At 45.4% G+C, this 25,449-nt stretch overlaps 1 protein-coding gene across 6 annotated transcripts in view; it reads right to left on the bottom strand.

The window, feature by feature from the left end:
* DNAH9 (dynein axonemal heavy chain 9) overlaps nt 1-25,449 on the bottom strand; it is a 200,549-nt gene that overhangs the window by 10,989 nt on the left and 164,111 nt on the right. For all 6 annotated transcript variants that reach the window (XM_072025908.1, XM_072025907.1, XM_072025906.1 and 3 more), the window contains 5 exons: nt 11,654-11,881; nt 7,902-8,093; nt 7,217-7,408; nt 6,292-6,462; nt 3,620-3,802 (listed from right to left, as the gene is read on the bottom strand). In XM_072025908.1, the coding sequence (XP_071882009.1) occupies nt 3,620-3,802; nt 6,292-6,462; nt 7,217-7,408; nt 7,902-8,093; nt 11,654-11,881 (966 nt within the window). The remainder of the gene's footprint in view (nt 1-3,619; nt 3,803-6,291; nt 6,463-7,216; nt 7,409-7,901; nt 8,094-11,653; nt 11,882-25,449) is intronic.

The raw sequence follows: 25,449 nt of genomic DNA on the forward strand, positions 1-25,449 counted from the left end.
TAACAATTTCTGTTGGCACACAAACTCTGAAGTCACATTTTGGTTCCTTCCTCATTCGTATCACGTAGGTCATCATCACATGTCTCAGGAGAACATAGCTCCCTATTCAATAGGCTGGTGTCAGGTTAAAACCATGGCAGGACCAGACAGAAATTGTCTGATGGGCAAAGTACTGCACTGGTCACAGGAGGACACTGAGAACCATGGGATCTTCTGGCATGGACAGTCAGAAGCATTATTCACTCCTGGAAATGTTTTGAAGCTGGTAAAAAATATTGTAAAATGTGTGCAGTCAGATAGATTGATTTAAAAACATAATCCTCATGATCATACATCCTGTCTAGTTTTACTTTCAGGAAACAAATGAATTACCAAATGTAATTTTCAGGGAGGCTTGAGAAAAGCAATTTTCAAAGCCTGCGCATTCAAGCATACTTGCTGGAATCTCCTGCAGGGGTTCAAAGCATCTATAGCCACTCTCTCATAGAGTTGCCCAAACACAATTATGCATACATTTGCATTTCAGATGCTGAATACTAAAGTGCATCCGGAATGATTCAAGCTTTTTTTTTTTTTTTCCCCAAACACTGGGTGTAATTTTCGTTAAAGACACCCTTGAAGGAAATCCTAATCATCCTGCAGACATTCCCTCAAGATGAGCAGACTATTGTCACATATTGTTTTCTCAGTTAAGGTTATTTTCACTTGATACAGCGAAACACTCCCCCCAGTTAGCCTTACGAAATTTGGTCTTACTGTATCTTTTTACAATATTTATTATCCTAATGGAGGCTTAGCCTTCACTGCAGTTGCAAAATCTGCTCACAGAAATGATACTGGGTACAACATTAGCATGCAAGTGTTTCAGCCCAGCCACTGGTCTTACTGAAGTCATCCAGAACAAAGGGCTTTGAAATGCAACATGTCAGTTATTTTTGATGGCTACCAGGCTATTGCAATTTCTCTCCCTCTTACTGGGATGTCTCCTATTTTTGGACCAAACAATCGCTTTCCATTACATAAACACAATGAATTATTCAAAAATTCAAATTAGCCATGACATTTCCAAATTGCCTTCTTTTAGCAGATAGTCGGTTAAAAACAATAGGACTTGCTTCCTCTGTGTTTTATTTATTCTCTTCCGAGATCCATGGCTCCTGTTATGTAAACTCTCCTCCTCTGAGTGCTGTCAGTCAAGATTCCCAATCCAGAAGATTAACGTGCATTAATGGTTCTCGTAGGAGCTGCTCTCAGAAGGAACAATTAAAGAATGATTCCTCTTCCAAACCAAGCACGAGAGCTAGCTGCCAAGCCGGGACAGCACCGCTGCCTACAGGAGGAGCCAGCAGCAGTGGCCCTGGCCATTGCAAGACACCCAAGGCACGGGAAGGGCCCCTTGAGTGACGCTGGGCAGTGGCACAGGCCCTGCACAGCACCTGACTCAGTCTGAAGGGACCCACAGCAATCTCTGTGTACAGGCACAGAAGGATCACCTGCTGGCTGTATCTAAGACCCTTCAGTTTCTTCAGTTCACACAAGATTAAGAAATGTTAACACGAGTATGTGTATCTACTCTGAGTAGTCCTGAAGTCCTGGCCTTTTGGTCTCTGAATCCCGCTGTAGGCACTGTGGCTGTTGTAGTCATTAGAGGTGCCTTTTCTGAAGATGCTTTTTCAATTCCTTGCCATGATTTGTGGCAGGGCTTTGGGAGGAAATTTGCCCCTTCTATTATTGCCTGATTTCCATGGTACATATTGCCTGTGGTTTATTTAGGCCCCTGCTTCCACTCATTCTCCTTACCAATGTTAAATAACTTACTCTTCTCCATGTTAAATCTAATCACTACACTTTGTTCAAGTTACAATTATAGCTTGTTTGGGGCTCAAGGACTGAAACATTAAATCACTTCTTTCCATCTGTCTCAGGAAAAAGAATTTTCACTGCCTCATGCTAGAAAGTAAAGGAAATCTGTAACAACAGACTACATAAATATTAGCCTATTTCAAAATGGACTGAACATGCTGGGCCATCACCAAGCGGTTATGGTATGTCTGTCTCTTCAATCAAGACAAGAAGCATCAGCAATGAACACAGTGCAGAAGTGCCTACACTAGCACTGGTCTGAGCTGCTGGATTCTCAGTGCACAGCACAATGAGGCTGGGATTTAGGAGCAGCCTAATCCTCTCCTTGAGCTGCAAACACCTAAAATCCCAGAGCCAACCCCTAGCACCTCTGTGTGTGCACTGCAGATATACCATTTGAAGATCTTTCTTCAAAGGTGCCCTCAGAAGACTGTTGGGACTGTCGTTCAGTCTCAGGACAGGTCCTCCTCACTCGCCTGCCAGCCCTGTCTATGGTGTCAGGACAAAGTAGTTGCAGGTCCTTCAAGCATGGTGACTCCCATGCTATGCAGAGCACTTTTGTGAGCTGAGTTTTGGCAGAATGGGATGACAACCTGTCATTTGGAAAATGATGGAACAGGGAGTGCCCAGAGACTGATGTCCTTAGTTGCTGCCTCACACCATTAAACTGCCCAGAGAGCAAGTTTGCGGCAATGATGAGGAGGAGGCATCAGGGTAGCGCTGAAGCCACCAGCTTTGTACCACGACCTCCAGGCACGTACCTTCCTTTCTAAGGGATGTGCAGCAAACACAGTCACCGTGAAGAGCCTTTTGGAATGACAAAGTGAAGAAGGAAAGTTGCTTCAAGCTCATCAGGCTGGCCAGGCAGGTCAGTGCAGCCTGATCTATGCCCATTTATTACTGAATATGAAGTTAACAGCCTCTTATATTTTGTGTCAACATCTGCCTGGGAGGGAAATCAGAAGATGGCTTCCCCTACCATCAGATACAACTTCAAAGCACAACCCTCTTGTGCATCCTGTTGAACCCAGAAGCTTGCATACAACCTGGCGTGTCCTGCCAGCCCCAGAGCCCTTCACTGTTCTCTGTAAGCAATGGCCAAAGCCACTGCCCGGAAGGACACAGACATCATTTTTCTGTATCAGTCTGGTTTCTTATCAGGGTGGAGAAGTAACTGTGCATGAAACAATCATAGACAGTATCTCCATAAGGGAAGCCAGCTCCTGACTCTTCTATTTGCAATTGACTCGTACCCAGCAAAGGGAGTTTTAGCCTTTCCAAAGCTCTTGATTTTTATTTTTATTTTTATTATTTTTGCCTTTTTGTCTCACAGCTCTGGATATTCTTGCATCCTTACACATGACCAATCTTTCCTTTGATTTCAGCCTTTAATGAGACCTTGCTACAAACTCCCCCCTATTAACAGGATGTTTTGTGAAAAGGTATGATATTTTGGCTAAGTTTTAAATAGGCTGCTTCCCAGTTTCTGAGAGAACTACTGTTGTTGTGCTACAGTATCAGGAAGTGCCTGAAGCCATCATTATTATGTATATCTTTAACCCCATCCAAAGCCTGTGCTCATGGCTTGGGGACAATGTGCTGTTTGAAATGCATCTGTGAATCTTTTCCCATGGAGTCAAGTTGGTTTTGCAGCTAGCAGTGCTGTATACAGACTGTGACCCGTTTTATTCCCTGAGCACCTTTTCATCATCAAGATTTTAACGATGTTGTGGTTGCAGGCATACAGAGCTCCTACCTTCAGCCCTAGGTCCAGTTCCTTGAGAGAGCGCTTTATTTCACTGGTGAGGATGTTCATGCGTTCACATTCCTGGAAGGCAACTACAACATATGGTGTCCTCTCCTCCACTTTTGCCATCAGTTCTGCAATGTTAAACTCATCTATCAGCTTCTCTAGCATCTCATCCAGAAGAGCTTTCACCTGTGTGCCAGAGGGAGAAGAGAGAGGGATGTTAGTGAATGGCCAACGGGGCTTTCTCAACTGACAGCTGTCTGAACATGGGATGAAAACTCCATCTGCCAGTTGCTGTCTCCAAAAACAATCAGTGTCAGCTGCCCTGGGCATTGCACCTTTCAAAGAGCTTGCCCCATCCTATTAAAATTCAAATGCTTACAAAAGTTAATGTCAGATGAGAAGTTTTCAAAATGATGGCTTAAAAATGTCAGTGTGACATGTAACATTCTCCTTTCTTCTCAAGTCTCACGTCTGCACTCATACTTCTTCTAAGGTCAGACTCAGTGCAGGTAGACTAAGGGGGCTACAGACTCAGCTGAGCTGCAGGACAACCTGAGCCCGTAAGCTGTTTTTCTGTGGTATATTGACAGAGAGGTGATTTTATAAAATTGGATTTTAAGCTGAATTTGGCATTCTGAACTAACAGATCTATGGAATAAAGGTGCAATAAAACAAAGTTATTTTGCGTTGGAAACAGTGCCTTATACCTCTAAATACTAAACAGGGAAAACAATGCAACAAGATGCCTCTAGTACCTAAACAATAAATACAACAGGAAAGTCCTTTCTGGTTAACAATAAGACATGAAGCCCCTAATCTTCATGGGACCATTGTTTATGTACAGTATTTTACATTTTTACTTTTACATTATTAAGATACAAAGGTTCATGTGGACCACTGAGCAATTTGGTATGGAAGTCTCTCACACTGTTTCCTCAAGGACTTTTCAGGAGCGTGCTACACACAGTTACGGTTCCAACAGTTTTCACGTGCAAAAGCTGATGTGTGTGTGACAATGACAGCTGCCAGCCAGTGGCAGAAGCACCCCCTGGGTAATTTCTTTGCCATGCCCGCTGGCATTCATATTTTGGACTCTGTACTCCTATTTCTTCCCATTGCTGCTCTCCAAACTCTCCACACACGTCAGACATTATGAAGAATTGGCAATGCATAGGCTGTTATTGCAACCAGCAAGGTTGCTGAAGCTAAAGCTCAGCTGGAAAAGCTCTTGAGCTGCACCTGAGGTGCAGTATAGAAATACTTTGCAATTTGAAATTTCCCTGCAAATCTCTTTGGCTCTCACTTTTTCACAGCAATAATGGCTCATTTTCTGTAATGTGGCCTCAGAAACTTGTGGGAGTAACTGGACTTGTCAGAGCTTTGGGAAAAAAAGACAGCTTCCCAGCCATTTCAATGCAAGATCTCTAAAACTGTCTCAGCCAAACAAGAGGCTGAAAATCCTCAAAAGGGTAAGCTAAGACACAACTCCTTCCTCACTCTCTTGGAAGAACTGAGTGAAAGGGGTATGGCCAGTGCCAGGTATACCTCAGGAAATGAGAGAGATCACCTCCAGGAGAACATTAGTTGTGGGAGCATCCCCAGGCAGGAGGCAGTGCAGTGGGGCAAGACTCACCTTGCTTCCAGGCTGCTTTTCTTCTGTGATCATGAAGCCCCTGAGGGCAGCTTGACTGTCTCCAGGGGACTGCAGCATAGCCCTGCCCTGTGATATCCTCCACTGGCTGGATCACCCACTGATAATTCTGCTTCTCTGGCCAAGGACTCAAATTGTAATTAAATGGCAAAGAGGGTTGGGATAGGAGGAAAGGTATTCACATTTGCTATCTTTGAGCATCTCCTTTGACCTTGCTACCTCTGGATTATTCCCTTTACCTCAAACTCCTGCATGGACTGAACATGCCCACCACTTCTGAGTAGCCGTTAGGCAAGGTCTGTAAGTTCCCCAGCAGCATACCAAGCCAAAGGAAACATGTGAAACCACAAACTTCACAAAAGCTTCCTATTAGCCATTAATTAATTTGCAGCACTTGATACAGAAGTCTTAAGTCTGCAGAAATAAAAAACTGAGCAAGTGTTGTCTGGTTTCAGATCCTGTTATGAATGCTTGGGCTAGATTTTAATGAGCTGTGAGTTTCAAGAGGAAGAGCTGAGATCAGTCTGATACATGGGCATAGTAAATGAGTTCAGTTAGAAGTAAGGAATTACAAGGCCCCTGGGAGCTCTGGAGCTGGGTGGGACCTGGTGGCAGCACTAAGTGATGGGCTGAGCACTGGGTGGCACATTGTACCCAGCAGACAGTGCGCATGGGAGCCCATCGGTATGCCAGTCACAGCCTGGTGCACAGGGACTGGTGGCTCAGAGACAGGGGAGGCCACAGAGGTTTATTTGCAACGTCATCACGGGATGATAATGAAGGCACTGCAGTTCAGGGGGTAATTAAAAGCCACTGTCCTATTACTGACAATACTTCAATTACATCCCACCATGGTGATGTTCTGCATAATATGAGGCTGGCGGTTTTAGACACTTGGTTTGTATCTGGCAAAAACAGAACACATCATAATAAGCAGTTGTGAGTCCAACCTGAGCTAGACAGGGCTGCTTAGGTGTGAGGACAGCTATCAAAATTCAACAGCCCCTTTCTCTACTGCTCTCACCGTTTCTTCCTTGGTCACCACTCCTCCTTCACCCATGCTGCTGTCCCGGGGCTGCATCTCTAACACGATGCGGAAGAGCTTCTCCGAGGTCTGGGTAAGGAAGCCAATCTCGGCATTGGGATGGAGGCCATACAGATAAGGAGACTCTGGTGGCAAGCTGTCGTCTATGTACTGTATGGAGAAATGCAGGCTTAGGTTATATATACAACCCAGGATGCTTTGCCTTCAGAGCTCAGGGTGCTAAAATTTAGCCCGGGCTGATACAACACTGCTCACGGTTTGAACATCAGAGCACCAATGGGACAAAGGAGGCTACAGAAAAAAAGAACTGCTTTTACTCCTACCATGAGGATTTGGTAATTGCTAAAGTTTGGCTTGGCTGCCTATCTCAGGCCTAGATCTTCTCTAGCAATTATCTGCTGTTCGTTTCAGCATCAATACTCCAAAATCCCTTGTGGGAATTTAGCTTCCAGGAGTTAATTTTTATGAACAAAACCAGCCTAATATGCCTGTCCCTGCTGCTGCATTTGTGTACAAAGAACAGATGAGATCAGTAAGTAGATCAACAAGACCCTTCACTGTTTTGCATCAAAACTGATGATAAAAGGAGTTTGAAAGGGCCATTTTAGCAAACAGTATGTGGATGTAATTTTCCAGGAGCCCCGCTCAAGTCTCAAGAACCAATACAGTTGTTCTATTCATGCATGAACAGAATGGACCCATGATGAAGTAGTAAATTACCATTAGACTTGGTTCATCCAAGGGAATGCTGAAACATCTACAGAAACAGCACATAATGGGAAATAACAGGAGGTATGCTGAAACACTGCAGTCCTATTCACTGCCTCCTAAAACAGATTATCAGGCAGTTATAGAAAACATTACACTTATGTGTATAAATAATGACAGAGAACAAACAGTTTACCTGATGATAGCCATTATAGTCCATGCTCCCCGGGAGGGGGAATCCTGGAGCAAGGAAGAGCTCTCCCTCCAGCATTTCTGGCTTAATAAATTCTTCCAAATAGGTTTTGCAAAGTCGCCTGTCCCAGTCATCTGTAATGTGACCTCCGTACATAATCTCACCAAAGAGGTAGCGTAAATCGTCATATGGGACCTGAAGAATAAAGCAGAAGGGCATGACAGAGTTCAGGCAGCCTGAGCCCCACCAGCAGCATCGCTGAGCTACAGGCTGCAGCTCTAAGTACCGATCTGCACAGTGAGTGCTCCCATTGCACTATTTTAGTTTTCTAAGTAAACAAACATTAGGCAGTAGTTAAATCCTGCCCAGGGAAAACTGGATCACAGCATAGACTTCATGCAGTTTCCCACTGAAATGCAAATGTATTCTAAATTCTGTTAAACCAAAGACCACTATGTATTTCCAGTGAATGAAGACTACAGGCACTATTTGATATGATTTACAAGCTGCTGCAGATGTGAGCAGCATTGTTTCCTACCTCACCAGCAGAGATATACCAGACTGTGATGTTATAAAAACAAAGATACGAGGGAAAAGGCATCCATGGAAAGTTCCCAGTAGTTTCAGCACAAGCCAGCCCATCACTGGCCGTTAAAAGCCACCAAAGAGCCCCTGCTGATTCACCCACCTTTGAGCTGGCCTCCAGATAATTGTACAGCACGTTAACAGAGATAGTGAGGTCTCCAGTGTTGAAGGGGTAGGAACGGTTCCAGCCTTGGGGGCCAAATTTGCGCCTCTCTGCCACCACGGCATGGAAATAACAGAGGACAAACAGGATGCTCTTGAACTCATTCTCCCGGGTGCACATCTCCAGAGTGTCCTGCAATACAGGCAGAGAGGCAGGGCTGTGTCAGTCTATGCCACCTCCCAAGTATCAGACTTCAGACAGGTGTGAATTGATTTGCCCCATCAGTTCATTTCTGCTTAACTACACATTCCCTCATTCTCTGAGACAGTGAGTTTGCATTGCAAATTTATTGGCAAATTCCAATGCATTGTTTCCAAATTCATGTTTTCCTTTCCACCTTTGTATGAGGAAGACATCCCTGACAGGCAGGAGGGGAAGGAAAGGTGCCCTCACTCAGCACCAGCATGTGCCCCACATCCCATGCAGGGAGATGGAGAGAGGCACCACAGACAGGAGCAGCAGCCCAAGGCAAGGCTCCTGCTGGGGAGGACTACATCTGGAAGATGTAGAAGTTCCTTCCTGCCCCTTGGGTACAAAAGGTTTCCTTGGATAAGCATTCCTCTGAGCTGCAGGGCTGAAGCAGCAGGGAACTCTCCCAGAAGGGCTGCACTCGATGCTCTGCACCCAGCCAGCCTGGCTGCACGCTGCAGCAATGGATTTGCTGACAGCACGACCTCATGCATTGCACCAAGGCAAGGATGGGAGGAACTGCCAAAGATCCAAGCAGGGAGGATCAAATGCTTGGGAAAATAAAACAAATCACCGCCATCCACAAAACCCACAAATGCAGCCTTTTAAAGTCAGCACAGCATCTGGGGTTTCCTTGCCCAACTTCCAGGCTATGCTTGAAGTCTGAATACCTACACACACACAAAGGAGTGCGCACAATTGTGACGGCAGAGGTGAAGGGGAGGAAGCCTGAGTCATTTCATCAGTGAAAATGCACAGAGGGAACCAGTCTCTAAAGAGCTCAGGTCCCACTGATAGGGAGCCTGGGCAGCTGTGCCTCTCCCTAGTGTATGAGCATCACTGCCATGGGACAGCAGAGCAAAGAAATGAAGATCTGGAGCTGCACGCACAGCATGAGGCTGAAGCTCTGCTCTCAAAGATGGATCTACAACCCCTTTCTGTGGCTGAAGCCTGGTGGAGGCTTGCATGGCTCCTGGTATTGGCAGGAGCAACAGATCCCCTGCCCCACAGGAGGAGGGTGATGGGACATCCCACAGCCAGCAACACAGATCTTCCCAAAACTGGGCAACGAATGTGTTAGGAAGGACTTGCCTACACTTCCACCCACATCACTGCAAGCCCTCCCCAGGACCTGCGTGTCCACGATGCGGTGGCCCTGACCTCTACAGCTAAGCCTGTGGCTGAGCAAGGAGGGAGCAGCTGCACCAGCCCCTCCATCCTCCTTGCCAGGGACAGCCCCTGTAGCTCCGTTCTGTTACGTGACAAAGACCACAAAGGACACCTGTGTGACTTCTCTTCATTACCTTCACCTAAAAAAGTCTGTTACGTTAGACCTCTAACGAGCTGTTAGAGACCCCTGTTCGGGGTCTCTGCTGAACAAGGGGAAACAGTTGCTGCAAAACATGTAGGACATTGGCTAACTGCATAAAGGGACCAAGAACTGCCCAAGCACTATTTTCCACTTGAAGCTCCCTTAATTATCATCAACCCAATGAAGAACAGGTACAAATATGCACTGAGTGCCTCTCCCATTACAGAAAACACCTCTGAACTTCAAGGAGAGCTTGCTTGAATGAAAACCAAGTATGAACCCATCTCAGGCTCATTTGGTCTCTCTATTTCGTTGTGCATTTTTATTTCAGCTACAAAGCAGAACAATATTCCCTCCACACAATAATGGGCCTTCTTTGCGGCTTTCAGCTAAAAGTTAAATTTGAACATCTATTCTGTACAAAGCAGAGAAATGAAGTGTAAAGGAGCCCCACCTACTCGCTCCAGGATTTGTGAGAAAAGACATTTTATAATACTCCAGCAATTTAGAAAATGCTAATTACTATCTGATTGAAACGAGCAGAGGCAGGATGAAAATGTTACTTTGGGTGAAGGTTCTCCCCTCCCTTACTTTTCAGGATGTTTTGTGAAGTTCAGGATGATGAACTACAGTAGATAAAAATGGAATAATCTTCTCTGACTGTGGACATCAATCCTTGTGCTGTGGCTTCCAGCCTCACCTCCTCAGAGAGGGCAGCTCCTGAACTTGAGATCCCCCTGTACCCATCTGCAAAAAAAGGTTGTTCCCATTTCCCTGCCCCATGGACCTGTGCCTGGGGTTCAGCACAGGCTGTGGCTGTTCCAGCCTGGTCCCAAATAACATGGAGAGAAAGAATCATTCTGCAAGATATGCCCTGCGTGCTTCTGGAGCAGCCAGGTGCAGAATGGAGAGGTTGCAGTAAGTGTGGTCCTAGTGCCACGAAGAAGCAGTCTGAGGGGTGAGAATGCCTTCAGGCCCTTCTGGTGGCTGTGGGTTTAACAGATAGAGTCTTGCTGTGAGAATTCAGCATGCCAATGCAGTGGTGATGTGCGAATGAAGGTAATGGGCAGTCAGGACAGCTGAGTGCAATGGTCTGTGTCTTTACTAAAGGTATCACCATAAAAGTGAGCAGTTAGCCCTTAGCCCTTTGGCTCATGCAGAAAATGGGGTGGGCAGAAGTGCAGCAGTGATGCACGACAGCTCCAGCACCTCCTGGCAGGTCAGGGAGGTGCTCCTGGGGAGGCACTACGCTGCACTGGGAGCATTCCTGTGCCATCATTATATACATTGATCCTTGCCCCTGCAGTCACCAAGAGAAGAATATTCACCCATCACTTTCACAAGCTTCATTTCTGTGTCCCCTGCACAGAAGACTGCTGCAGTCCACAAAGAGCAGGGACAGTGGCCATTGCAATGGGAATGTGGGTATATGATAAATGTGGGCTGCATGTGATAAAAGCAACAAACAACCTACCATCGGCTACTCTCCTCATGGGACACCAATACTCAAGACAGACTACTTTATCTTCATCTGGAAAAGTAAGCCCTCCCTGCAGAGAGACTGCAGTGCTAAATCACAGTAGTTGTGATGTCAGTGAGGTTTTGAGCTGAATGGGCCTTGAGTCACACAGGGCAAAGTCCCCCTGAACTTCTCGGAACAGTGATCTGGGATGCATTGCATCAGCAGCATCAGATCTCTAACCCCAGTTAACCAGCAGGGCAAAATGCAAGGTTTAAGCTGGTCTTCTCTCCATGTTGCTGAGTGATAGATGACAGTTGTAATACGTCACTCAGCAGCCCAAAATGGAGTGACACAAATACAGAAGTCAAGTCAAATCATGACAAAAGTTTCTCCCAAATGCTGTATTCAGAAGTTTGATTCTGTAAAAAAAAAAAACAAAAAAAAAAACAGTTATTTTAAGAATTATATATTGATGATAAAATGAGTGAATTGGACAGAAATCTGGCTGTGAACATCTGCAAGAATGTGACGATTCAGGATTTCTCCCTTGGAAAATGAGTGCTGGGAAAGAGATCTGGAGAACAGAGAAGGGCTTGATGGACCTGGAGACTGAGATGTGAAGGGACTCGCACCCTCTCAGCCTGGGACTGGCGGAGTCCCCACGTGTCACAGCTCCAGCAGCTCCAAGCTGCTCCACCACCGACGGGATGTCCCCGCTGCCCCTCCTACCTGGGTGAAGTTGTCAAGGGCTTTGTGCAGGTTTGCGTGCATCCCGGTTGGGGCCTCATTGGTGATTTTGATAGAGTTCTCCAGGATGCCCTGAGGAATGATGTGGCTGTCCGGGGAGGGTGCTGGCTCCGCACTAATGAAGACACGGAAATCTTGGTGGCTGCTCTCACTGTGCTGCTCCAGCTTCTTCTCCAAAGAACTCAGCCACTTGGCCACCAGGTGGATGTTCTGGCAGGGACAAAGGGGACACAGCTTCATCAGTCCCCCCTGCTGACACCCACATTAATCGGGCACCAAATCCATCACACAAATGAATGGCACCCACCAAGCCTAAGCACTGGAAGCTGATACTTGCCCCAAGAATTACACCTGTGTGTAATTCACAGACTCAAATATCCTGGCACATTACTTTTAAATTCACAGTGGTCAATATAAATAACCAGCAATTAAGCAAGCCATTCATGGGTTGTTTGTGTTCTCAGGGCTGACAATCTCCTGTTCATTACAGTTACGTACGGCTGATGAAGTAATGTTACTGCCCCAGACGTTTGTTCATTTTTAATAGAGTATCAGTGAGGGCCATCAATGCCAGTAAATGCAAGTTAGTGGGAAAAAGTCAAGCTGGTGGTTTTGCAAAGACCTTTAACATAAAATATTTAATTATTCATGCAACTAGGTACACATATCTGTCAGAAAATTAAGCAGTATTATGCAGAGATCAGAAAATGAATGCAGACTTGCCTCACTTTTCCAGCTATAGTCCTATATAATTTTCTAAAATTCCAGGCAATAAAATAGCTTTTCTTACACTAGGAACAGGACAGATCACCTACAGCAGAGGTTCTTGGTCTAAAACCACCATAATTTTAAAGTTCGGTGTGCAATCCAAGCTGGCTCTGCTAACAGGCACTGTGGAAGGCGATTTATCCCATCCAGAGACAGGACAAGGAACTTCCTAAACTTAAAAAGCACATGCCAAAAAGATAAACTGCTTGCAGGTGGCAAGGAAATTACACTAAGAAACCATATTAGAGACTTAGAATAAATATATATCACCTATAACAAGGATCAGAAAGGAGCTCTCCTGGTTAAATAGCAGAGTAGGAGCTCTCATGGTTAAACAGCAGAGTAATGGAGACTATTAAGAGTAAAATGACATTCTTCAGAAAAAGGAAATCATGTCCAAATGAGAAAAACAGAAAAGAGCACAAAATCCAGTCATGGTAAGGCTGAAAACGATTTTAAAAAGCAATCTTCTGAAAACAATAAAAACCAATAATAAAATCTTCTCCAGGCACAAGAAACTTACCACAGAGCCTATAAAACTAAAAGATGATCAAGGTGTATAGGGAGTGCCCAAGAAAGGCAAGGCCACCACAAAACAGCTCATATTTGGAGGAATATTCACTGCAGACTTTGGGGAGGGTCTCCTCCTGTTTTATAGCCTATTTTACAGGGCCAGAATCACTCACATGCTGAGGTTGGAGGTCATCCATCCAACCCTCCTGCGCAGAGCAGGGTCAGACAGAGCTGGCTGCCCAGAACTGTGTACAGATAAGCCTTTGAATAACTCCAAGGACTGAGCCTCCACAACCTCTCTGGGCAACTTTTCAACCACCCTAACAGTAAAAATAAATATAAATTATTATATTTAAGGAAAAATTCCTCTCTTTCAATTGTGCCAATTGCCTCTTGCTCTTTCATTGGGCACCACTATGAACAGCCTGGCTCTATCTTCTGTACTCCCTCTGGCAAAAGGTATTTAAACCAATTGACAAACCCCTCTGAGCTATTTCATTTTGAGGCTAAATAATCCCAGCTCTCTCAGACTTTCCTCATATGGCAGATGCTCCAGTCCCTTAATCACCAGAAAGACTCTTAAATTGAAGCAGCAGATGAAGAGTTTTTAGGACAAATTAATAAACTAATAATAACAATTTACTAGGACCAGATGGTAGCCACCCTAAAGAAACTCAGATGTGGAAGTGGTCCATTACTGCTCAGTGGGCACTAGACAAACTGGTAGGAGCCTTAATAAGCAGTGAATCAACACAAAAATGGTGTGAATTAGAGAAAACGAGAAACTTAAGACTTCCAACCCATTTTAGGTTGCTAACAGGGGGATGCCCAAATCTGAGCGTGTCACCATATGTGATTGCTGGAAAGGCAGAGGTATCTCCAGAAGGTCACCACACCAGCTTCAGGAATCACCCAGGAAGGTGGAAGAATTGCCTCCATGGGGCCAGTGTCTCTCCATGTTTGTACCTTAATCCAAATAGAATATTTATCTTTCACTTAACAATTTTATTGCAGCTAAGGGAGAAGGTCTCAGAGACAAGCAACCAATTAAGGCATAGGAAACAGGCTGGGAAGCTACTCACAGGGTTTGAACTGCTCACCATATTCAAAAACCACCTGAAAGAGTGAATGAGCTGACAAAATTAGTCATAAGACAAACTAATTCCAGGTAGTAAAAACCAAACCTGATGGCAAAGAAGTGCAAAAGTGCGCCATCATTCTAAATGACTGGCTATGATATGGCAGAAGAAATTCAGTGTTGATAGATGCAGTAAGGCATGCAGAAAATCAACCCTAGCTATTTATATGTGTAAACAATGACAGGTTCAGAATTAGCTATTACCACTCAAAGATCTCAGAGTCCTTATAGTTATTCTCTGCAAATAACAATTCAATGCTTAGCAGTGCAACAGCAATCAAATGTCAGCAAAGAAACAGCAAATAAACTGGAAACATTATTATGTCACTCCATAAATCCATGGCAGGCCTTCATCTTGGATGCAATACCCAGTTCTCATTTCTCTGTCCCCAGAAAGATATAGCTTCCATTCAACAAGCCACAAAATTGACATGGACTTGCCAACTTGGAGAGAGAGATCAGGGTGGAGGTGATGAATGAAGGATAATAATGTAGGCATGAACAGAGCAGTACATTCTTATATGATACATAACTAAATTGAGAATTCATTGTATCAGGGTTTTGTGGAGGTTGAGAGAATCTGGAATGAAGCTGAGCTTTGATTCACAGCAAGACACATCACTGCGTGCTTACCCTATTCATACATCCTTTCCCTCAGCATCTGGGCCTGCCTTCTGATGGGCAGGGAGTTGGGCTGTCTGTCCCAGCACGGTGCTTTTATGGACTGATGGCACAGAAGAGCACTGAGGGAGCTCCCTCATGAAAACACAAAAACTTTTGCCCTGGAGGTTTCGGTTCCTTCTCACAGGCTGCTTGTGGAGAGATTCCATCCAGGACTGAGGAAGAGGACGAGCAGCTGCAGAAAAGGAAAGGCTGAGGTGCTTTGGGCATGGTTTGGGATGGGAGTGGTGGCTATGGTCACAGACTGTTAGCAGGGATGGGTCAGCACTCAGAGCTGTTCCATGAGACACAAAGGACCAGATGGCGATGCATCTCTCCAGAGGAGCTGTGAGTGCCTCAGGAGATAAGAAATCTGGCTAAAAACTCAGTCACATCTGGAATCAGCACCCCTTGCACATCAGTGACTGTCCTTGCATGTTCACCACATCCTTGGCAAGTCTTGGGTGCAAAACCCAGTGTCACTTTTGTAGAGGGATCTGGGTAAGGATTGGTATATTTCCAATTGGTATCTCAATCATACTTTTTTTTTTTTTCCCTATATATACATACATATATATATGTTGTTATGGTGAAGTCTGACTTCTTGACCCCTAATAGTGACTACAGTGCACATGGATGCTCATCCTGGCTGTGCACACACCACAACCCAGCTCTATAACAGTGCAGCCAGTGGGCTCCCCCTACCTTTTGCACAGAGCAACTCCCTGCTCAGCTATCACAAAGCAAGAGCTCTGGTCTGTTCTTGGTGACACAAGCACATCTTCAGTACAAGCTGCTGCTTCACTGTGGCTTTCTGCTTCTGGATCTGTACCAATTTTCAAGGGTACTGGAAATGGGCACGCCTGAGCACAGATGTCTGGAGTTGAACTAATCATCCAACCAGGGCATCATAGAGAAGGTGGGTCATCTTATCCTAACCCAGATGCAAGCACTAAATCACAAAGTGGCAGAGTAAGTGTGGTTTCAAAACCACAACGTCTTCTAAAAATGTGCACTTCACTAATTCCATTTTCTTCCTCTCTGTGGGGCTGGATACAAAGTCCACCAAGATCTCAGGGAAAACTCCTATGCTGTCTCCCTGCCCAAGTCCGCCACATTTTAGATGTTATAACCAACACCCTGGTACCTTCAGTTTTGCCCTTTTTGCCCAAGATTTTATGAGGTTGTTTTGATGCCATACAACTTGCCATACAACTCCTTTTGATGCCATAAATTGCCATACAACTCCTGCCACAAGTCAGCCTCAGGCTCTGACAAGGCAACTGCTTCTTCACACATGGACACCTTGCACACCCAGTCCTGCTGCCCCAAAGCTGATTCATGTGACTGGAAGCAACGTTTCTTCTTTAAAACTGCACCCTAAATTCAGTCTCCTTCCCTGAAAGGATTTAGGGTTGTGCTGGTGTTATATGGGTTAAATGGAGTCTGAGGCATGGGAGCAAATGAGAAGATGCCTGAACAAAGCAACCCTGTTCTGGGGAAGAGACACTCCAGTGTAAAACACCAACTATATGAACAGCATCAGACAAAATGCAACTATATATGACCGTTAGCACACCAGTGCTTGTCTGAGGTATTTAGAATTTCAAGAGACGAGGTAATTGCCAGGGTCCAGGCAACCAACTCAGTCTAGAAGTTCAAGAATAAAGCGGGAATGTGTTTTAAACAGCTCCAGAGATTTAGTAATTTAAGGGAACAGCTCAACAGAAAAGCATAAGAAAAACTGTGCATTAAGTATCAGTTTAATCACAGACTATATACCTGACCCTGCTTTCATCTTTAATTGGCAGTTTCTTCCTACATCTGTTTTTGTGGTGTTAGATGGCTGAAAAATAATTGCTTTAGCTTGTGTTGACATGACACCAATGACCATTATTTGTCAGCATCACTGCCTTCAGTATTACAGACAACTTAAGAAACACTTCTAAAAATAATCAAAGCATTTACATATTATCCTTTTGTGATAGAATGGATGGAAAAGAATATATGCAGCAAAACATGAGTTGATACTAAGAATTCATGATTTGATCAAATGAATACTTATGCAAGAAGCAGACATAAATAAACATACAGCTCAAAAAAAAAATCTACTAAAAGGACATACATGCTGTGGAGAAAATTCACAGGTTTGAAGGAAACCTTTCAAATTAATTCTCAGCAGTCAGATAACACAACTTGACAGAACATGACTAATGACAACATACGCAGTCATAATAATTGAATGTTATGTTAATTATCAATAACGACACAAAATAGGCAATGCTTCCTTAGTACCAATCACGGTTGAACTACTGAAGAACCACCTCCCCATGCTTGCTTTGAAACTTGCCTCCTGATGGTATCATAGGCTGCTGCCTCTAGCTCTTCCTTGGGAGAAAGAGGAGATAATTAAGCCCTGTCCACTTTTCTGTGGCTCAGGTCTTCATACACTGTCAATATTATCTCCCTAAAGCACACTGTGTAGTTTACACTGCAACAGTTTTTGTGTACTCCTGATTCCAGAAGACCTCCAAAGGACACATTTTATGCAGGACAAAGCAAGTTTATTCATTGCTTTATTGATTTTTTTTCTTTTATATTTTTTTTTCTTTTCTGTGTTTTGAGGTCTGTGAAAAGAGGTGTTGTGTAAAAGACAACTCCCCAGCATCTCCACTTTGTCACAGCTCATGGCTCAGTCTTGGCTGCAGGTAAAACTGGGTTACAATGTCAAATTCATGGGCACATTACCTTTCTTTATGAATGGAAAGATAAAGGAGCAGGTGGGAGCCAAATCCTGCCAAAAGCAAACAGCTGATAAGAGGGTAAAAAAAGGAACCTGAAATATCTTCCTGTGCACACTGACCATTACCATCTCACCCTCTGTTATTTCCCTACTTTGCATCACAGAGTATGAGACAGAGAGCAAGTACCAGAGAAAGAGGGTCCACGGGCAGGGCTGGGGGGTATGTGCAGAAAGACGGGAACACAAGAGGCTTTCTTTCTTTGGGAATGCACTTCCAAGCACCTCTGTGTGCTTGTACTTCACAAGGCAGAACGTGTATCACAGGACGCAAGTGTTGCTGTGGTAACCATCAGAAATAGCAGCACATACATACAAACCACAGACACTCCACAGCACACTCCTTTTGCTGACAGTTGCTGGAGACCCTGCATGTTCCTGAAAGGGTCTCTCTCCTTTTCGCCTTATCTCCAATCACCTCCCAGAGCAGCGGGGATTAGTTGTGTTTACAATGCCTCATTCCCTTATGAGATGCTCTCAGAAAATTGTCACCGATTTAACAGTAAATCTAAATGCTAGGCTTGGCAGTTCAGAGACAGCCCCAGCACTTCCATCTCCTTGCTCATGGTGGGCTGTAAAACAGGATGGGGAGGGGACACTGTGGGTCTGCTCCCCTGGACATGCTTCCTCTCATTGTTGGTGTGGGGTTCCACCACACAACAAGGTGCAGGAACAGCTCCATCCTCCTTCAGCCAGCCCTACGATCCTGTGAGTGCTGCTACAGGACTCAGAGACCAAAATGGATGAGCACGCACACTCCATTTCTGAGCCACCACCATCTGCTCACAGGTCTCTGAGGCCAAGCTATTTCTGAGCAACAAGCTGGACTGTAGTTCGACAGAGAGGCCACCCCAGAGCTCCAGAAGAACCCCACCTCTGAGCATGCTGTCCATTGTGTCACTGCGGGCCCTACGATGATCCCCGCCATTTTACTTGGGCTGGGCAAACTAAGTAGCTTGATGTCATCTACAAAGAGTGACTTCTCAATCCTTGTGGGTCCCTTCCAATTCAGGCTATTCTATGATTTAGTGGTTTCAGTGTTTTGGTACCTATGATTCTCTGCTCACCATCTTAGCCACTAAGCAATGATGAGCAGCTCAGCTTTTGCTGCACTGGAAACTATACAGCTATTCCCACCTTTTGTTTATGGATGCATCTCCTCTACAATTTGTGTTGTGATTTCACCAGTACAGACACAAAAGCGATACTGGCCTAGCTATAAAGGGACTGGCAATGTTGAGTCAAGCCAGTCCAGGTATGAGAGGGGTCTTTACAACTCTGCTAACACTCAGGATCTTGGCTGGGCCAACACTGGCTGTACTAAAGCTGTGTTATGTAACCTCACTGCTCTCATATTTGTTTAAGCCTCACCTGCTGTGGCTGCAGCTCCAAATGAGAACCTGACCCTTTTCTGCTACAGTAGTAAAAAATAGGCTGATCTGTGACCCTTCCACTAAACACGGTACAGAGAATGCAAATGCAAGTGGGGAAAGGGAACAGAAGAAAATAAAAAATAAATAAATAAATAAATCCACAAAAAACAGTGACTGGCCTGAAAATTTAGAGCACTTCCAGGATACCTGCAAGCACCTGAGTGTTGTTAGACCAGTTTTTGGAATGAAACATAATGCATTGTGCAGTTTCTTTTAGCACAGACATGCCTGAATGTTGAAGATAGTAAATGAAATGTGCATAAGATCATTCCTGGGCCTAATGTCAACACAACTGCCCGTTTCTACACTACTGACCCATTTTACACTCCAAAACAGGTTGGGTTATATCTGAGATGTCTGCTGGGAATGATCGCTGGCCTATCCTTACTCCTGAACTGTCAGGGAGAGACCCAGCCGTTTTCATCCACAACCAGGAGCAGAACCTGCGCTGACAATGAGACAGGAGAGACAGCTGAGGTCCAGCCTGGCAAACGTCTCCTGGCACTGCTGAGCTGACAAGTACAGGCATCACCTAGGGGTGATGGCAGATAGGACTGAAAAATTCATGTACAAAGGCAAACACAAGAAGGAAGTAAATGGTGACTGAATGACTGAATGGAGCATAACAGGGGATCTAAAGAGAGGTTCGTAGGACCCAGAAGAGATACAGGGCCAGCTGGACTCAGCAGTCCATGGTCAGACCAGAGAACTTGTTCAAGAGAGAAATGATGGCAAGGCACTGCCCTTCTGAAGAGGTGTATTGAAATCATTTCTGCAATGGCAGCTGCCAGCTTGGGTATCTCCTGGCCCCTGTTCAGGATGTTTTTTTTTTTTTGATCAGCAACAGAAAAATAGAGATAACATGGATCCACTTGTATTTTGACAGAATGTGGCACAATTTAAGGCTTGAGAAGGCATTTGAGTTTGTCCTCACCTCTCCTCCAACCACTCTAACGCTTCAGTCTTTGTTTGAACCCCACAGTCCAGAGCTCAGGTCTGGACCTCAACCCAAATACAGACATTAGTGAAAGGAGAGACTACTTGGATTTGCCAAGCCTGGGAGCAAATGAGCATGAACTACAGAAAACCTGGACTGATCTTGATTCCCCAAAGTTTTAAAGACAGTGATGGAGGTTATCTCACCAAAATTTATTTAATAAAAGATTTAAAGATAGGTAGTGATGAGCAGGTAGAATGCACAGCAAAGAAAAATGGGTATTTCTCCTTTCATGTACACCTAGGAATGAAAAGATACTGTGGCTAGAAGGCAAAGTAGTCTTTTTCTTTACTGAAGCAGAGGCTTAGTGCCAAATGCTTTTGTGAGCCTAGAACGGACAATATGTCTGTTACAGGACAGTATATCTCTCTTGCTTGAAGCTAAGTTTGGTGGTGAAGCACACAGAAAAAGGCTCCATTGTGTTTATGATGCAGTAAGAAGTGCTGTGCCAACGTCTGGATCTCATACGGTTTTGCTCTAGGAGCTCACTATTATTCAATTTAGTACATGAAGCTGACTCAGTGAAGCAACAACCTATGAAAATGGAAAGATGCTCAAGAATTAAATTAACATGATTGCAAAGAGAGGGAAATGACATTTTGGCTAATGGATGAAGACTACAATTAAATTGGGAATATCTAATGTCTGAATTCTTCCCTGCATCATTTCATTCAGATCTACAGCTGTAAACATGTAAACAAATTTACTGTTTCTTTGCCATTAGGTTGAAAAATATCATTTGGTGATTTTGATGGTCACTGCCCTGGCAAAAAGCTTCAAAACAGGGCTAGAGAGGGAAACCCAGCAGACACAGCTTATGCCAGCACATACTTAGTGCTCCTTGATGTGCAGAGCTCTTTTCTCCCCACACAAATGAGACTGCACGCACCAGAGACCTGACCTTCACAACCCTAATCATTTTTCCTTCTCTGTGACAATCAGGTCCAACAGAGAACCTCCCTTCATCAGCTCCTCAGTCACCTCTGTGAGGACATTTTCACCAAAGCCCTCCATAATCCTCCTGGTTTGCCTGTGCCCTGCTGTGTGGCCCCTCCAGCAGTTATTAGGGTGGCTGAAACCCCCTGTGAGGAGCATCTCAGCTTCCTAAAGTGTTCTCTTCCACCCTAGAGAGAAGAACAGAAGATACTTCCTACCTAGGAGTGGTGTGTAAGGCAGGTTAGAATAATCACTCCTCAGGTGCCCACAGCTATTGACAAGAACTCTCCTTGCAACAAGCTCATCATATAGAAGCAGGCTTATTATGCCCTCACCTGTGGGAGAGCGTGGCCATGGGGGTCGACAAGCCCCATGGTTGGTGATAACATCAGACTCTTAACGATGAGGCCATCAGGAATGTAAAGAGTTTAGAGGGAACAAAGAAGGATGATTCAGGAGACAACTTGCCATCTGGGGTTGCTGTTCTCTGGCCATTAAGGCATGGAAGTCGCTGGGTGTTTGCAGGGGCAAAGTTGGAAAAGTACTGCTGTGGGGCAAATAGTATAGGAAGGGAGCCCGTCCTCCAGATGGGAATGCAACAAGGAAGAATGAAGATATGCCCATCAATATGAAAGATGAAGTTAGGTCTCAGTAAGAGAGAGCTAATGTTATGTCATCAATAAAGAAGTAGCAGGTTACTGATCCTGAAAGAACCCTGGTGTCCGAGTGATCACTACACCAAACCCACCTAGTGGAGGCATAATAAATTCATGACCTGCCATGATTTCCCTCCCTGGTATCGCCTACCTTCATCAGACACTAAGATGAGCAGTGACACTACGATGTGTCACATCACACATTTGCAGATGACACCAAGCTATGCGCATGTGTCGATCTGCTCGAGGGTAGGAAAGCTCTGCAGGAGGATCTGGATAGGCTGCACTGATGGGCTGAGGTCAACTGCACGAAGTTCAACAAGGCCAAGCGCATCACTTTGTCATAGAAGGAGATCAGGTTCGTCAAGCAGGATCTGCCTTCCATAAACCCATGCTGACTGGGCCTGATCGCCTGCTTGCCCTGCAAGTGCCGCATGATGACTCTCAAGAGTTTCTGCTCCATGAGCTTCCCTGGTACTGAGGTCAAACTGACCGGCCTGTAGTTTCCCGGGTCTGCCCTCCGGCCCTTCTTGTAGATGGGCGTCACATTTGCTAGCCGCCAGTCAGCTGGGACCTCCCCCGATAGCCAGGACTGCTGATAAATGATGGATAGTGGCTTGGCCAGCTCCTCTGCCAGTTCTCTCAGTACCCTTGGGTGGATCCCATCCGGCCCCATCAATTTGTGCACATCCAAGTGCCGTAGCAGGTCACCAACCAGTTCTTCGTGGATGGTGAGGGCCACATCCTGCTCCCCATCCCCTTCCACCAGCTCAGGGTACTGGGTATCCAGAGAACAACCGGTATTGCCACTGAAGACTGAGGCAAAGAAGGCATTGAGCACCTCCGCCTTTTCCTCATCTCTTGTAACTAAGTTTCCCCCCACATCCAGTAAAGGATGGAGATTCTCCTTAGTCCTCCTTTTTGTGTTGATGTATTTATAAAAATGTTTTTTGTTATCTTTAACGGCAGTAGCCAGATTGAGCTCCAGATGAGCTTTGGCTTTCCTAATTTTGTCCCTGCACAGCCTCGCTACATCCTTATAGTCCTCCCTACTTTTCCAAAAGATTATAAAACCACTTTTTTCTCCTAAGCTCAAGCCACAGTTCTCTGTTGAGCCAGGCTGGTCTTCTTCCCCGCTGGCTCATCTTTGGGCACATGGGGACAGACCGCTCCTGCGCCATTAGGATTTCCCTCTTGAAGAGCGCCCAGCCTTCCTGGACCCCTCTGCCCTTCAGAACCGCCTCCCAAAGGCTGGGAGATGAGTGGTTGGAGAGCTGCCAGGCAGAGAAGGACCTGGGAGTGATGGTGGACAGTCGGCTGAATATGAGCCAGCAGTGTGCTCAGGTGGCCGAGAAGGCCAACGGCATCCTGGCTTGTATCAGAAACACTGTGACCAGCAGGGCTAGGGAGGTGATCGTCCCCCTGTACTCGGCTCTGGTGAGGCCGCACCTCGAGTACTGTGTTCACTTTTGGGCCCCTCGCTACAAGAAGGACATCGAGGTGCTTGAGCAGGTCCAGAGAAGGGCGACGAAGCTGGTGAGGGGCCTGGAGAACAAGTCCTACGAGGAGCGGCTGAAGGAGCTGGGCTTATTCAGCCTGGAGAAGAGGAGGCTCAGGGGCGACCTTATCGCTCTCTACAGATACCTTAAAGGAGGCTGTAGTGAGGTGGGGGTTGGTCTATTCTCCCACGTGCCTGGTGACAGCACGAGGGGGAATGGGCTTAAGTTGCGCCAGGGGAGTTTTAGGTTGGATGTTAGGAAGAACTTCTTTACTGAAAGGGTTGTTAGACACTGGAACAGGCTGCCCAGGGAGGTGGTGGAGTCACCATCCCTGGAAGTCTTCAAAAGACGTTTAGATGTAGAGCTCAGGGATATGGTTTAGTGGGGACTGTTAGCGTTAGGTCAGAGGTTGGACTCGATGATCTTGAGGTCTCTTGCAACCTAGAAATTCTGTGATTCTGTGATTCTGTGATCACACACATCAGGACAGCAGGGAAGACAGGAAATCAGACATACAACATCTATGACAAGACCCCACCAGTAAACTTACTAAACACCCTCTTGAGAACAGTTAAGGCTTTGCTACCACACCTGTGGGGAGACTGTAGGGGCCTTCAGTGCTCAGACAGCAGGATAATTTTCCACTTCCAGTTCCTACCTGCTTTTTTCACGGCAGGGATTTCTCCTACCTGAAGCAGCTCTTTTCACCTTTTCTATAGTCCTGAGCACACAACTTTGCTCTGTTCTGCCACATTTCATCCTGTTTGGACTACTCCAGGCCTATAGTCTTCCCCAGCTGTCCTGCAACACATTTCAATCTTCATCTGTATTGGCAATACTTCTCTTAATAATATACCAGTGCAAATCCATTAACACTTTTTTTTTTTTTTGAGCCAAGGCGATGTCTTAAGTGAGACTAGTCCCTTGACTATTCTTTGGGAGTTCTGCTGGCAACATTTAACTTCTACATCTTTGCTGATACACTCCTGGGTGGCACCTGCAGCTTTACTGCAGCTCTCATTAATTAGAGCTGCTGCACTTCAGAGAATTACAGAACAAAATTGGAAGGGACCTCTGGAGGTAAACTGGTCCAACCTTCCTGGCTTAAGGAGGGCCAGCAAGTTTATTTCCTCTTAAAAGTCAGTGACCTTTGCAGTGCAAACTATCTGATAGGCCTGATCTATCTTCAGCAAATTCCTAATACAACTGTTACTGTTACTTACATTTCTTACTTATTTTGCCCTTCAAAGTTTGTTCTGAAACTTTGCATATTACTGAGTTAAGACCAGTCTGCTCTGGTAATTTGTCCCTGTTTTAGAAATATATGCTAAATAATCCGTTATTTTCTAGTCAGATGGCAGCCTCTGATTTGACAGATTCATTACAAAAGCTTGCAATGGATTCATAGTTTCTTCCACCGCTGTTTAAATATTCTGGGATACAGATTATCCAGCCCTCTGAGTTGAACACATTATTCTCTTTGATCTGATTTTCCTCCTACTTTTAATAAATCTTGTTTTCAAGAAAAGTATGTTTGTGTGGGTGTTTTGAACATCAAGCCCTCAAGGACACAAAGTCTTTTAACCCTGGAAGAGAGCTGTCACCGAGACTCCCTCAGCCAAAATATTCCAAGCAGGGACCAGAGAGTCACAACAAGTGACTTGGGAAGATGCTGTTAGAAGAATGGCACGGATCTGGATGCTGGGCGTGCTGGTAGCAGGGCTCATCTTCCACACAGCTGCACCACAGGAGATAGGAGATTGTTCAACTGTGCATGGGGTTTTACACGAGCTGGAAAGACGTCAACTGCAGAGAGCAGAGCCCTGCTGGACCTTGGTCTATCTCCTAGCAGTGGTACCTGGCTGCTGCCTACCTCCAAGGTCACAGAACTTGCCATAAGGAACAAACTGACAATTAGCTCTATCTCCCCTTTAAAACTGAATGCTACCCCTCTTCCAATGCATGAAAGGCTTTGGAGAGGAAGGTGGTACCTGGTGTATGTGTAAAACTGTGCATGTAACACCAAGTGCTACAGGCCTGGGGCTCCTGCACCATCCTTTCCTAGGATAATGCCCTAATGTGGTCTGTTTTCCCACCAGTCCAGCCCTAAGGACATAGCTGGGAAGGTAGGAAAAATGAAGGAACCAAGGGATTGGTGCATATGAAGGATGCCCAAGAGGTGTCAACCCTCTGCCCAGAAGAGCCCCAGTGCTGCAGCAAGGAGACACTGCACATGGCAGCACAGTTTAGTTGGGACCCGCACTGCTCACGGTGGTCACACTGCTGCAGTTGCCAGGCACCCCTCACATATTTCAGAGAAACTCAGGCAAGAGAACAGGCTGTAAACAAATGCTCAGTCCAACTGCCAGATCTCCTCC

This window comes from Anas platyrhynchos, chromosome 19 (genome assembly GCF_047663525.1).
Source record: "Anas platyrhynchos isolate ZD024472 breed Pekin duck chromosome 19, IASCAAS_PekinDuck_T2T, whole genome shotgun sequence".
In the NCBI taxonomy this organism is placed as follows: Eukaryota; Metazoa; Chordata; class Aves; order Anseriformes; family Anatidae; genus Anas; species Anas platyrhynchos.